The sequence below is a fragment of the Akebia trifoliata genome, chromosome 10 (genome assembly GCF_017979445.1).
Source record: "Akebia trifoliata isolate Shusen 1 chromosome 10, ASM1797944v1, whole genome shotgun sequence".
Taxonomy (NCBI): domain Eukaryota; kingdom Viridiplantae; phylum Streptophyta; class Magnoliopsida; order Ranunculales; family Lardizabalaceae; genus Akebia; species Akebia trifoliata.
This window is the reverse complement of record NC_141384.1, coordinates 29,214,006-29,228,952: the sequence shown is the minus strand read 5'-3', so window position 1 is coordinate 29,228,952 and position 14,947 is coordinate 29,214,006. Positions and strand designations below refer to the sequence as shown.

Genomic DNA, 14,947 nt, shown 5'->3' with positions numbered 1-14,947 from the left:
CCAAAGACACAACCAACCATAAATAAGATTCCGACACACTAGCCATGCTCAAACATAGCAGAGCCCCAATACAAGAACCTCAGTATCCAATTGAATCTAACTGTGGATTCTCATTCCACCATTCTCAACCATTAATGAGTTTTCTTTTTCTTCCCTTTCCATCTCCATCGATATATATTTATTACTACTATCAGCCTTTTGGCAAATGATCTAAATTATCCATAGTGAAAGCATCAGAAGAGAACAATTTCAGCGGTTTCAATATTACCAACCAACAGAAAACCAGCACTTTGTTAAACTGTAAACTAAACCAAACAAAAAGTAAATGATCCCACACACCAGATATGAGCAAGCAATAGCACATTGCCAACATACCATCATATCATCCCAACATCCAAAACATTAACAAAAGCCAAAAGTACACAAAACACAACATAATGCCAATCAGAACAAGTCTGCATCCCAATCAACTATTAATGAGCAAACCCAAATCATTTCTCACTCAGCCCTCCAAAAGCTCCTCCTCTTCTTCGTATTCATCCTCCTCATCTGCAGTCGCATCCTGATACTGCTGGTATTCAGACACCAAATCATTCATGTTGCTCTCCGCTTCGGTAAACTCCATTTCATCCATTCCCTCTCCAGTGTACCAATGCAAGAAAGCCTTCCTACGGAACATAGCCGTGAACTGCTCACTCACTCTGCGGAACATCTCCTGGATTGAGGTTGAGTTCCCAATAAAAGTCGAAGCCATCTTCAAACCCGTTGGTGGGATGTCGCAGACTGTGGACTTAACATTGTTAGGGATCCATTCCACGAAGTACGATGAGTTCTTGTTCTGTACGTTGATCATCTGTTCGTCCACCTCTTTTGTGCTCATCTTGCCACGGAACATAGCAGATGCAGTCAAGTACCGTCCATGGCGAGGATCTGCGGCACACATCATGTTCTTTGCGTCCCACATTTGTTGGGTGAGTTCGGGGACGGTGAGAGCCCGGTACTGCTGTGACCCACGGGAGGTGAGGGGAGCAAAACCGACCATAAAGAAGTGGAGGCGAGGGAATGGAATAAGGTTGACGGCGAGCTTGCGAAGGTCAGAGTTTAGCTGACCAGGGAAACGAAGACAGCATGTGACCCCACTCATGGTAGCAGAAATCAGATGGTTCAAATCTCCAACTGATCAAAATATATTCCATTAAACAATGTTAGTTTGTCATGCTAAACTGGGAACAAACATGTACTTTGATGTGTTGGAAACTATTAAACAAGGTTCAGTACAGTTGGGTCTCTGTAACAGGGAACGGAGTAAAGGACTGTCCTACAAATGCATGTCACCCTTAAATACCATTCATCAGATTCTTTCGTCCATAATGCAGAGGACGAAGACAAGAATGTACGAAGCAGACATCAATATTTGCTGCCTTATTACATTTATTGGATCAAGAAATCCTATTTTTCCAAGATATTCTTTTGAACAATACCACACTGCCTTAAAGTCATGCTAGAGTGACATGGGGTTTTTTTTTTTGGTGGGGGGTGGGGACCTTGAAGCGGTGATGCATATCCATAAATGCATTTTACTCGTATCTTAGAGAAACGAATCTATGGGCATTTGTGCACCACCACGTCAAGATGTCCCCCATATCCACTGAGGTCACTCCAGCATTAATCAATCTATGGTTTAGATGGCCCGAAATATTTGGGATATGGCTTTGACTATCATGGTGACCTACAATTTCATTAGTTGGCATGCTATAAGAAATGGTGTGGCAATATAATAAGATATCTTTTCAAATGATCTGGTGTTGGGTGACCTCAGAACCAGTATTGTCCTCTAGATTAAATCCAGATGACCATCCAAAACGAGGAACGGCTACTAAGGAGGACATCGTCCCTCAGTGAACACCAACAAGGGGCATTAGTGTCATTTTCCATCCTAATTTGCTACCAAAACACAGAATACATACCCTTCTTTCGCAAGAAACGCCTGATGGTAAAAACAAAGAGCACATGCACCCACTATGGTTGTTTAATTTTGCTTTATAAAAGTATGATGCTGACCTCACATGCTCACGTGAAAGACACGTGCGGCGCGTGAGATCACATTGGCATTATGGAAACCCTAATTTGACATGAAAATTCGTTGAAATTTACAGGAAAGATAAGATTAAAAAAGAGGGAATCTTACAGCTTGGAGTGGTAAGCTTGAGAGTTCTGAAACAGATATCGTAGAGAGCTTCATTGTCCAGAACCATACACTCGTCAGCGTTCTCTACTAGTTGGTGAACCGAAAGCGTTGCGTTGTAGGGTTCCACAACTGTGTCGGATACCTTTGGGGATGGGAAAACTGAGAAAGTGAGCATCATTCGATCCGGATATTCTTCCCTGATCTTTGAAATGAGAAGAGTTCCCATTCCAGAACCAGTTCCCCCTCCCAAAGAATGGCAGACTTGAAAACCTAAAGAAGTAATCCAAATAGTAAGAGATGATTTGAGTTTTTGCAGATTATGAAATTTATAGGTCTCTTCAAAAGGCCTTCAAATAAAATGAAATCCCAAACAAAAAAAATTAAAAGCCCAGACATCAGAAAAACAGAAGCAGAAGAAACAAACATAAAAAACTATAGAAGAGAAAATCAAAGGAAGATCAAAACGAGTAAAACAACGGCAAAGGAACATCAGAAACTATAGAAGAGGTTATCAAAGCGAGTAATAAGCAAGATTAGCAACAATATAAATAAATCAAATCCCTTAAAACGAAAGAAAACCTCCAAAAAAATGTTAAAAACCTACATACTAGGAAAAACAGATGTAAAAGGAACTTCAAAGTCTATAGAAGAGGATATCAATCAACAGCAAAATTATACCAAATAACAAAAAAAATCCTAAAAGGCCAAAAGCAGCGAAGAGGATATTAAAGCGAGTAATAAACAAGTCAAGAACAAAATTACACCAAATAATAACAACAACAAAAAAAATCGAAAACCCTAGAAACTAGAACAAGGAAGCAATAGTAAGATCAAAAACTACATCAAATCGAATAATAAACTAATTAATATTAATCAACAAAAAATTAAATCGAAAAACAATCAAAAAGAACACCAGATGCAACTCCCGACCAACACATGATTTTAATCCAATTTCAGAAAAAAATAAAATACCCTGCAAGCAGTCGCAGTTCTCCGCCTCTTTTCTAACAACATCAAGAACCGAATCAATGAGTTCCGCTCCTTCAGTATAGTGTCCCTTAGCCCAATTATTTCCCGCGCCAGATTGCCCAAAAACAAAGTTATCAGGCCTGAAGATCTGACCATACGGTCCAGATCTAACGCTGTCCATCGTTCCTGGTTCCAGATCCATCAAAACTGCTCGAGGAACGAATCTTCCACAACTAGCTTCGTTGTAATAAACATTAACCCTCTCAAGTTGAAGATCAGAGTCTCCATGGTACCTTCCAGTCGGATCGATCCCATGTTCTGCGCAAACAACTTCCCAGAACTTGGCACCGATCTGGTTTCCACACTGGCCTCCTTGAATGTGCAAGATCTCACGCATCTTCGATCGATGAAGAAGATGAACGGTTGTGATTGAGTGTTGGAGTTGCAGAGAGGAAGAATTCCTGGTAATTGAGAGCAGAGAAGATGAGAGGAGATGAAGGGGTGGGTGAAATGGGGGGAAAAGTAGGGAAGAGGACTATTTATAGTGTAAAGTTAACGGTCTTTCAGTTTGCCGTTTACTTTGTCAGACTTAACGGTGACTTTCTTAACGCCGTTTATTTTAGTGGGAATTTCAGTTTTTGAATTGCAAATGCCAAAACCTGATAGTGACAGCGTGTCTAGGCGGAGTAGAAGTTGTTCCAAAACAAATTTTGGTTTCCACAAATGCCCTCTCTTTTTATTTAAATTAAATATAATTAGGGTCCTTTTTGTCAAAAATTAAGAAAATTACCTCACCGATTGATTTTTTAAAAATTAATAAAATATCCTTTTTATTATGTAATATTTAATAAAATCCTTCAATCAATCATTTAAATTACAGATAAGCCCATGCCACCTTCTAGTTTCTAATAATAAGTAAAACTGTTGCATTATTTGTTACATTTTTAAAATAATTTTGAAACTGACCAGGCTGTTTGTACCCACCATTTGACCTCTTTGCAACCACCTAAAGCATATTTCGGCATGGGAGGTATAGAAGAAAGTGGGTGCACTAAGCATAAAGGTGGGTGCCAATATAATGATCCTTTTGAAACTCATGCTTAAAAGGGAGCTGGACTAGGTCGGGTCTAAATATATCTATATTCACATCCGATTTTTTTAAATACTAAAATCATATCCAACTCGAATTATGTTAATTAAGACCATTTTAAAATAATTTTTTGTTCGCTAAAACCAAATGAGACTCAACCCATCCTGAATTATTTATTTTTATCATCACGTCAACTTTTACCAACAGCACCCTAAGATGTGTGTTAATTACATATGAATTGAGATGATGTTAATGAAATTTGATGTGACCATAAATCTTTATAAGAATAAAAGAGAAAATTAACTCATGTTAGTGAATCTAATTTAAGGATTCAAACTATTTGAATTTGATTTTTGGACTATTTAGATTTTCGATTGAGTCAATCGATAAGCATGTTTTTCAATGAGTTCAGTAGCGCCATGACGGTGGGTATCAAGATTTGAACTAGGTTTTTGATATCATCACCCAAAAAGACTTTACTAAGAACAATTCCAGGGCAAATAGGCATTTCTACTAGGTATTTTATCATGGAGAGCCATTTTTTTTCCTATTTAAGAATTGTACCAGTAAAAATCAATCTCCACAAATCTAGTTACAGTAATCTATGTTACAATTACCATTATTTTTTACCACCGTTAATAAGTAAAGAGAGAGAAATCCACTATTTTCTTTTGCCTCTTACACTTCCTCTTTTTCTAGAAAATTTCGAAGTATAGAGTTAAAGCCTAAATGCATTGGAGTTCTTTTGGAGGGCTCTAACTCTATATAACAACAATTGAGAGAGAATACAAAGTAGAAACTCGAATGCATTGGAGTTGCTCTAACTAAACTAGTTGGCTCTTGTACCTCTAACCCATTTTATGCCTTAATGATGATAATAAAAGCATTCGTTGAAGAAAAATAAATAGTCCTTCTATCATCTCATTTAATGGAGTACCTCAAATGTGGTTTGATAGAAAATTTCAAATGTCATCTGTTGGAGAGTTGAAAAGTTCAATAAAATTGAAACAAATAAAATACTAGACTATGGTTTTGATGAAAAGATATTCTTAGTGGTTATCAATAACAACAAAATCCTAGAAAATATATGATGGTACTTGGATAAATTTGTGTTTGTCTCCCCACCCCAGCCATATGTTTGGTGCTTGAAGCAAAAATCCAAAATAAAATAAAGACAACTAATTGGTACTCTTTTATCCCACTCATATGGCATAAGTTTATTGATGATTGGACATTCTTTTAATAAAAATATCTCCCCAAAAAACTTTACATTAATATTTTTTATGTAATATAATATATAAAATTATTTGATAATAACATCAATATTTTCTATAACATCTTTAAAATTTAATTTTTATATCACCACCAATGTATATTAAAGTAATATACTAGTGAAAAAAATTCCCCACATTCATCTTATGTAACTTTTTATTGGGAAAACTTGATCAATCGAAAGAAATACGATAATGATTTTCTGACTCGAAAATTTTCACTCAAACTTTACTCGATTGACTGTAAATGGCACAAAATCATTGGTCGTTTCCTTGTGTATCCCGAAGAAAATATATCTATGATTTTGTGCCCTTATCATGTCAGTCGAGTACAGAACGAGTGAAAATTTTTGAGTAAAAAAATCATGACTCAAAGAAATAATAATAAGTTATGTCATGACACAATGATTGGTTTACTATAGTATCCAAATGAAGGTAGTTTGTTAGGTTGATCCATAATTAGAAAAATTGGTTATAAATATCAAATGCCCTTAAATTATATTAAAAGTATAAGAAAAAGATTTTATTTCTCATAGTCCTCTTGTTCGTGGGGCTTATATGAATATCATGTTTGATGATCTTTTATCATTTACAAAAATTATCTTGGCCGCATGAAAAATATTATTGTAATAAAAAGTTTAATTGGGCAGTTAAAATTTTTATTTTCACGATGGTAGGAATATCAAAATGTACCAAGTCTTTATATATTTGGATCATCAAACATTAGATCATGTGAACCCAAAAGCCAAGCGTAAAAGAATATACTATATGGTCCCATAAATTGTTGTGGTGCGTTTCCTAAAAGTTTCATTTCAAACCCTAAATAGATGTATTTGTTTCTAAAATATTCGATTCACATTAATTTTCACTACTCAAAATATTTCTTTTAGGCTCTCTTTTTCATTTTTTTTTCTCTAAAAATTTCAGTTCGCCCATTTCTCTTAATTAAAGTCAAAATTGATCTCGATTGTACATGACCAAGCAATCTCAATCGATTTTCTCCTCATTTATTATTAATTTGGCTATGTTTTCTTTTACAAAATAGTTCATTTCATCTCTGATTCTTTTAATTGGTCCTCTATTGATTTATTTTCATGTGGGCTCATGAGTATGAGATATATCATTATCATGATCCGGCCTGGATTGGATCCATTAAGAACCCAACATGTGTAGGGATAAGGTGGGGGCCCACTAAAGCCAAAACCTTCCAAAATTCGATAAAATATTGGTTAAAACGTCACCGTTACTTATTACCAACATGTCATCTTGAAAGACATCGAAGGCCTTTAGTAGTTGAAGCCAAGTTCTTTTTATTTTTGGGCCAGCTCTTCGAGTACATGACACATTACTTGTCTAACTTGCTTTCTACTCCTGATCTGACAAAACGTGGCCCCAAAACGAGTTACACTTAAAGTCGACAGCTAGATACCATAGTTTTATCAAATAAGGAAAGCTGTAGTGGTCATAATAGCCAGACTTCCCAACCCTTAGATGTGCAACATGTGTCCAAATCACTCCAAAATCATAGTTTTGTTTTAGCAATCTTGGTTTTGTTGGAGTTTTATTGGAGACACGTGTCATTATATATGTTGGTCATGGTTTTAAATCTCGTTCGAGTTGTCTCGGTGTTGTCCATCAACGAGACGAGCAGGGGTGGAGTCAGGATTTTCTTGTATTGGAGGCAAATTATAGTTAATTATATAGTTGAAGAATTTGAAGATGAATGGTTTTAAGAAGAAATTCAAAGATTTTTTTATTAAAAGTTGAAGAAAAAGATATTTAGGTCATTTTCTATTAGTATAGGACAAGGCCAGGTCAAGAGGCAATGTCATCAACAAAAAATTGAAAGAGAAAGGGGGGGACAAACAATATCCCAAAATGACCACTTTTGTTGTTTATGTTCAATTGTACATAAGTGAAGACTAACATCAAAAGTAATAAGAAGCACTTTTGTACAATACCTACGCGTCTTGATTAGGAATATGATTCGTGATCCCAATAATTTGGATAATTTATAGTAGTTGATGAATCATTTTTGTCAACCACATTATTTAGGACAATAAATGAATTTTTTCAAGAAAAGTATATAGATCCAATGGTTGAAAATGCTTCATCAAGTTGGTTCTTAGACCTTATCCTTGTTTAATTATTTTTATAATCATTGTTTAAGTCCTTGTTATTAAAAAAAAAAATTAAACAAATCCTCACCTAATAATGAATCATTTTGGAAAGCTAGATGAAATGATGATGGGACTCAATGCCTTCTTAGTGGACTTGAGGTGAGAAAGAGTGTTAATTACTTCTACATGCTTGTATTCAACGTAAACTGAATGAAGCACTCTAGATATGTGGGCCACAAGAGAATGTCTTTGCAATCAAGACCATTCATTAGCTGATGAAAGTTGTAGGGCCCAGTAATAAATTTAGGGGTCCAAGTCTAAACCATTTGACTATGAGTAGAGAGGCCCAGTAGCTTATATGGAGAAAGACAAGGTATCGAGTGTCCGATGTAAAACTAAACTCAACACAACACACCCCCTCGCGTGTGGGTTGGACTGAGCTAAAGCATGTGAAGATGTGAATTTGGAGATGTGGAGAAAAAAAAAAAAAACTTGCACGTGTGGACCAGACTGGGCAAAACAGTAAAAAAGAAAAAGACTTGCTCTGATACTATGATAAATTTGGGATCCAACTCATAATTAATTGTTATGAGCAGAGAGACCCAATAACTTATAAAGAGAGAGACAAGGCAACGAGTGTCTGATGTGGGACTAAACTCAATAGTCACTCATTCATGATGATGCCACTTGGCTCACAATAAGTAGTGGGCAAATGGCTAGGTTGAGTTACTCAACTACTGATACTTGTATATGATTACAGGGAATATGTTTTCGAGGAATGTGAATTCCTTAGAAAAATGAATTTAGTCACTCAATTGCATCTAGAAAAATACAGTAAGAAAGATTTGCTTTCTAGTTTGTGTGGTTATGGTAATCTTGAGAAATTAACATTAGAGCAACTCCAATCAGACTTCAAAACTATTATTTTCAAAGATGAAACACCCCAAGCAAACTCCAACAAGACTTCATTTTTGAAGTCTTGGGGGCTCCAAATCACTGTTCACGACTCTATATATGGAGCCCCGGGTTCCATCATTCTTCATCCTTTATATAAATACCAATTGAATCTTTTTATATATAAATAAACATTATTTTTACCCTTATTTTGTCATTTAATATATTTTAAATACCATTTGTGTCCTTTATTAATTTTAAAATATTTTCTTTCATTATTTTAAAAATTAAATCAAACTGATTAATCGATCAAGCTTGATGAAAATTTGTACTAAACTATATTTGATTGTGAACCACCGATTTTTTGAATTTTTTTCTTTATATATATAAACATAGAATGATCCAACAAAATTGAACTAGAGTCCAATCAATATGATAAATTTTATGTCCAAACATCGATTTCATCAATTGGACCAAAATAAGTAAAGGTTGGAGTGCCAATAACAACAAGGATGTTATTTGATAACCTATTAAATTGGTTCTGAATCAACCATATTTAAATCTGTTACGTCCCGATCTGATAAATTATGTAAATTATATTATATATTTAATTAAATATATCAAATTTATTAATTTTTTTATATTTATTTTAATAAAGTTCAATTCAATGTAAACTCGATCCACTTGTTATGAACTGGATTTGGATCCTAACATATTGGGATCCAATAAACACACTATCTTATAATGTTGACAGACCAAATAGTCTCAAACCAAGTTTAATGATTCAACTGAGATAGGACTTGGGAATAGGGCGGTCAATGGATTAGATCATACCCAAAATCCCCTCCATTCCGATAACTTTGGGTTTGGATCGGTGTTTTGGATTCCGATAAGACTTCAATTTAATATCTTACTGGATCGGATCTGGATCAATCACGTCCCAATCCGATAAGTACCCGATTCAATGATATGTTAATTATACCATAATCCGAAACTTATTGGATCAACACCAAATCAGCCCCAATCCATTGACAGCCCTACTTGGGAGGATATTTCTAAAGCTATTCATGAAAAAGCATGAACCGAGGAAACCCCACCATCCATAGAAAATCTGTTTAAAAAATGACTAACGATAATCTGACACTCTTTTTTCAGACGCTCCCTAACCTGACAATTACAAAACCATAAATCCTTTTATTGTGTATCTCAAAGTAAAGAATCTATAATTCTGTGATGAGAGCGTGCAAAGAACGTCAAATTATCACGATTCTTAAAATAGGGGTCAAATGCCCAAAAATATAAAGTCCAAAATTTAACAAAACCAAAGGACATTTTCAACCATAAATAAGAAAAAAAGGTTGGTGGAGCCAAATATTAACGTGGCAACAACAAAGTGTATAGTGGAGAGAATGAATTAACACCCTTATTTTCTCCTTCAAAATCTCGCCTTCCCATTCTTTTCTCCACCCTAAAAAACCCACCTCTTGTCCACCAAAATTTAAGGATCTCCACTCTTTCCTTAGTCCCATTTCTCTTTCTTTTATTCTCTCTCTTCTCTTTCTTTTTTTCAATCTCAGACTTCCTCAACACAAGCTCTCATTGGAAGACAACATGGTATGTTTGCAAATCTTTCTCCCTCTCTTTGTGTATGAGATTTTTGTTTAAGATTTAAAATATCATCTCGAGATAATGTTCAAGTCAGGAGAAATTTTGACATTGTTTCCATAGACATTTTGAAATATTTCTAATATTTCAGCGTCAAAATTTTGTTCAAAACTTGACTAATATCAGAATGTATCAATCGAAATAGTAGCAAATTTTAGACCATGAGCATATATTTGTCATAATGTTTGGAGATTATCTTGCATGGTTTTAAATCTCGGACGAAACCGAGTTATTTATCTACGTTCAAAGGCTTTCGAGTGATCACTTCTATGTAAAATTGATCACCACGATGGGTTGTCTAAAATCATGTCCTCACCCTAGATTTTGAAATAATTAGCCAAATATTGAAATATAATGCTTTTCAAATAATTTAAAAAACAAATTGTGACATATAAAAAACTAGATTTTGCAATTTATCATCTATTAATTAGTCCAGGGCAAAGAAAAAAAAATCAATTATTATTATAAGGATCCATTTTTGAACTAGTTTTAAAGGGTTTTGAAAACAATTTTAAAACCATGTTGTTGGCAACCATGTGATCCCCAACCTTCTAGAGGGGGTGGGGGTTGAAAAAAAGGGTTAGAAGAGATTTTACAATGTGTTTGGATTGGGAGAAACGAACAGACAATAAAAAAGTTTCTCTCATTTGGATTGTTAAGTGGGGAGAGAAGAGAAGAGGAAAAACGGTGAGTTTTCTTTCTCTCCAAAAATAGTGAGATTTGGAGAGAAACACTTTTAGAATATTTTATAATTTCAACTCTGCCCCTAGATCTCTTTTAAGACATTTTAAAATTTCAAAATTATCCTAATTTCTCTATTGACAATCCAAACATGGTGGAGAGAAATTGAGTTTCTCTTCTCTATGTTTGGATTGAGAGAAGAGGAGAGAAGAGAAACCTAATTTCTCTCTTGACAAGAGAGCAATTAGAACAATTTTGAAAATTTAAAATGTCTTAAAAGAGATTTAAGAGCAGAGTTGGAATTATAAAATATTTTAGAAGGATTTCTCTCCACATCTCTCCACTTTTGAAGAGAAAGAAAACTCACATTTTTTTCTTTTCTCCTCTCTCCCCAACTTAACAATCCAAACAAGAGAAATAGAAAAAAAAATCCAAACAAGAGAAATAGAAAAAAACTCATTTATTTTCTCTTCTCTTTTGTCCATTTCTCTCAATCCAAACACAACGAGTGTTGTTGGGTTAGGTTGTAGTATGTCAAGAGCCAAACATCATCATCATTTTATAATTGAACCCATTGTTAACAACTTTGTTAAAGGCCTCAATTTTATTGCTTAGATTCATGTCACAAATATTTTATCTTTCTCCTGTACATATTCCTCTCTGTACTTTTTTCTATGGGACTCACATGGATAAACATTTTAGACAATCCAATCATACATTGAGTTAATTTCGACATAAAAGATCATTGTGAATCAAAGTATGTCGTAATGGATTGAAATTTTGTGAGAATGATCTTTCAAGCACGGGCAATTCACGGTGGCAGGTTGGGTTGTACAAAATATTATTCAAGGAGTCCCACAAGTGAGAATAAGATCAGAGAGTAAAGTCTCTTTGTCCTACTTTATAGGACTGCAACTTCGGCAAACTAACTCTAACTCAATTCGATTTATGGGTGAGCCTGGCTGAGTTATGTAGAACATGAGTTGAGCTTAGGTTGGAATATCTCAACACGACCTTAATTGAGGTTGGGCTTGGTATGGGGTTCAGACAACCCCCATATTATCTTTTTTAAAGGGGTTTTGTAATTATTTTTATTTTAGATTTAAATTTTTATTTATATTAATTATTTCTTATTTGATGTATAAATTTTCTTTGGTAATCCAAACAAAATTAGACTTGTTCAATGGGCCCAACCAGCCCAACCTGACAAAAAATGCCTTAACTCAGGTTGGGCTTGGGCTGAAGGTTCTGCCACTTGAGTTAAGCTTGGGTCTATCCTCCAACCCGCCCAAGTTGAAGCCCAACTTATTTACGTTGCCCACATTTTTTTATGGTAAATCCATGATTCAAATTTGATTTTGGATTGTACCCATGATATCTTTTGAAAAGATTTCAAGGCTGAAATTTTTATTTTTTCTTTTCTTCCTTTTTTTATGAAATTTTAAATAGGCGAATTCAGCATCTGGAATGGCAGTGAACGATGAATGTAAGCTGAAGTTCTTGGAGCTAAAAGCGAAAAGGAACTATCGATTTATTGTGTTCAAGATCGAGGAGAAGATACAACAAGTGATGGTGGAAAGGCTCGGATTGCCCGAAGAGAGCTACGAGGATTTTTCTGCATGCTTGCCATCCAATGAATGTCGCTACGCTGTCTTCGATTTTGATTTCATCACCGACGAAAACTGCCAGAAAAGCAAGATTTTCTTCATCGCTTGGTAACCTAAGCTCAAGAACCCAAATATGTCATCAACATTTCATATATAGACAACTTTCGGTAGATAAAAATGCAGAAAATGTTCTAGACAAAGTTTTATTTAATAAGGTTAAAAAGTTTCGGAATGTGCTGATTTTTTGTGAGGATGATCTCCATGGTATAGAGACCATCCTCCCAAAAATAAAAATAAAAATCAACCCATTCTGAAACTTTTAACCCCGTGAAAAGTGATTACAAACTAACAGTAAAAAATTGACGATTCACAATTCTTCATCTTATAAATTAGGTTAGAAATTTCAGAATGAACAAATTTTTTGTAAGGATGATTTCCTCACCATAGAGATCATCCTCACAAAAAAATCAGGTCATTCTGAAACTTTTAATCCCATATAGGGCAAAACAATTTGTCTAGAACTTTGTCTACAAACCCGACCCTTCACACACACACACACACACACACACACACACACACATATATACTAATAGACATATTAGAGATCATCGAATGAATTTTCCTTCTCTTGGTACATAGATGTGTTCCATTCATGCTTGCATATATGGTATACATCTGTATTATTATAATGAGAGACCAAAATTTGAGTGGTCATAAATGCCCCACTTTTATATTTAAATATAATATGATCAAAGTCATTTTGGTAAAAAAATCAAGAATAATTGCAAGCGACATATATTGACACAGCTTAACATTTACTATTATAAGAAGAGTAGGGGGAATAAAATAGGGACACACCAAAATTTGAGTGGTCATAAATGCCCCCATTTTAATAAAAAATTTAAATACAAATAAACTCTTCTGATACATATGCGTTTGCACATGCTAACTTTTAGTTTGGTATAATAAACTTAATGGATGACCCCAACCTATATTGATTTTAAGACAACAATATTTCTTATGACTCTGTTCGAATTTTCTATATAACTATCAATTTTTCTTCTCTATCGGATCTTATGTCTCCCAAATTTTGGATGCACAAGGCGAATTAACAAGAAATGGGTTTAATGAGATCTACTTATTTCTATGGTTGTAGGTCTCCCGATTCATCAAGGGTGAGGAGTAAGATGTTGTATGCTAGCTCCAAGGATAGATTCAAGAGAGAATTAGATGGCATTCAAGTGGAGTTGCAGGCGACGGATCCAAGCGAGATGAGCATGGACATCATTAAAAGCCGAGCTATTTGAAAAACAAAAAAACTGCCATGTTTTTTCTCTTCTGCAAGCCACACTAATGGACCTTTTCCCTACTCAAATCATACTTTGTCCTTCTCTCTTACTTTGATGGCATGGCTTTTGCAACATTTTTTTTATAGTTTTATTGACAACTATTAATGTTTCTATTGCAATTAGTTTGGGCCTCTTGTAGTAGAGATGATGGCATGAGACTTTGAAGATAAAATGTATATCTTCATATCACTAGACAAGATGAATGCTTTTGTACTTTTAAGTAAATTTCAATGAGGTTAAGTAGTGTAATGCTACTACATCTCACCTTGTGTTTCAATGCAATGTGGTTAAAAGGATTATCAGTCCTTTCTTTGGGGCGGAGCTAGGATTTTCTTGTAGTGGGGGGCAAATTATAGTTAATGGTACAATTAAAGAGCTTGAAAATGAATGATTTTGGAAAGAAATTCAGAGGTTTTTTGTTAGAAGTTGAAGAAAGGATATATAGGTCATTTCCAATTAGTTTGTAAGAGAAGGCCGAAGCAAGAGACAATGTTATCTTCAAAAAATTGGAGTGAGGCCAGGTGATGGGGTGGGGGAAAATGGGGTATGTAATTAGTTGAAAATATAAGGGTATCTCAAAGTAATGTGGGTGAAATTACCCCCCAAAGTAACTCCTTATTAGCTCCGTTCCATCCTTTATTTAAATAGCTTATATGGGTAGGCCCATTTTTTTTATAACATACTAAACAATGAGATTAATTACATATGGTATTGAGGTTATTTGTTCTTTTAATCACTCCACTCTATGGTTTTAAATCTCGTCCGAGATGACTTGTTCAATATGTCTCAGTATCGTCCACCAATGAGACGGATATACAAGTCAAATATATCGGATGAGATTTAAAATCATGGTTCATTTTTCTCATTGTTGAACGAGACGATTCAAATGTATTAAAAATCTCGTATGAGATGAGGCGTCAAAAGGAGTTTTAAAACCATCTTCACTCTCTTTTGAGTTATATTTCTCCTCTGAAGGGACCTTTAGATTTGAGGTTCTATTCCACTGAGAAAAGTTTATAGGATATGGCATGTGTTTGCCCATGGAAAATAGGTGGGAAAATGATTTTCTTGAAAAATACTATTTTTATGTAATGATTGTGAATTTTCATTAGA

General features: G+C 34.6%; 2 protein-coding genes across 2 annotated transcripts; one reads left to right on the top strand and one right to left on the bottom strand.

The window, feature by feature from the left end:
* Nucleotides 1-264: 264 nt before the first annotated feature.
* TUB8 (tubulin beta 8) lies at nucleotides 265-3,680 on the bottom strand. Its single transcript, XM_086457113.1, has 3 exons — nucleotides 3,161-3,680; nucleotides 2,189-2,458; nucleotides 265-1,176 (listed from the first exon to the last, which is right to left on the bottom strand). The coding sequence occupies exons 1-3, from the start codon at nucleotides 3,552-3,554 to the stop codon at nucleotides 503-505; spliced, it is 1,338 nt and encodes a 445-aa protein (XP_086313239.1). The 5' UTR covers nucleotides 3,555-3,680; the 3' UTR covers nucleotides 265-502.
* Nucleotides 3,681-9,989: 6,309 nt separating this feature from the next.
* LOC147393682 (actin-depolymerizing factor) lies at nucleotides 9,990-14,099 on the top strand. Its single transcript, XM_086456992.1, has 3 exons — nucleotides 9,990-10,146; nucleotides 12,328-12,593; nucleotides 13,642-14,099. The coding sequence occupies exons 1-3, from the start codon at nucleotides 10,144-10,146 to the stop codon at nucleotides 13,790-13,792; spliced, it is 420 nt and encodes a 139-aa protein (XP_086313118.1). The 5' UTR covers nucleotides 9,990-10,143; the 3' UTR covers nucleotides 13,793-14,099.
* Nucleotides 14,100-14,947: the final 848 nt, after the last annotated feature.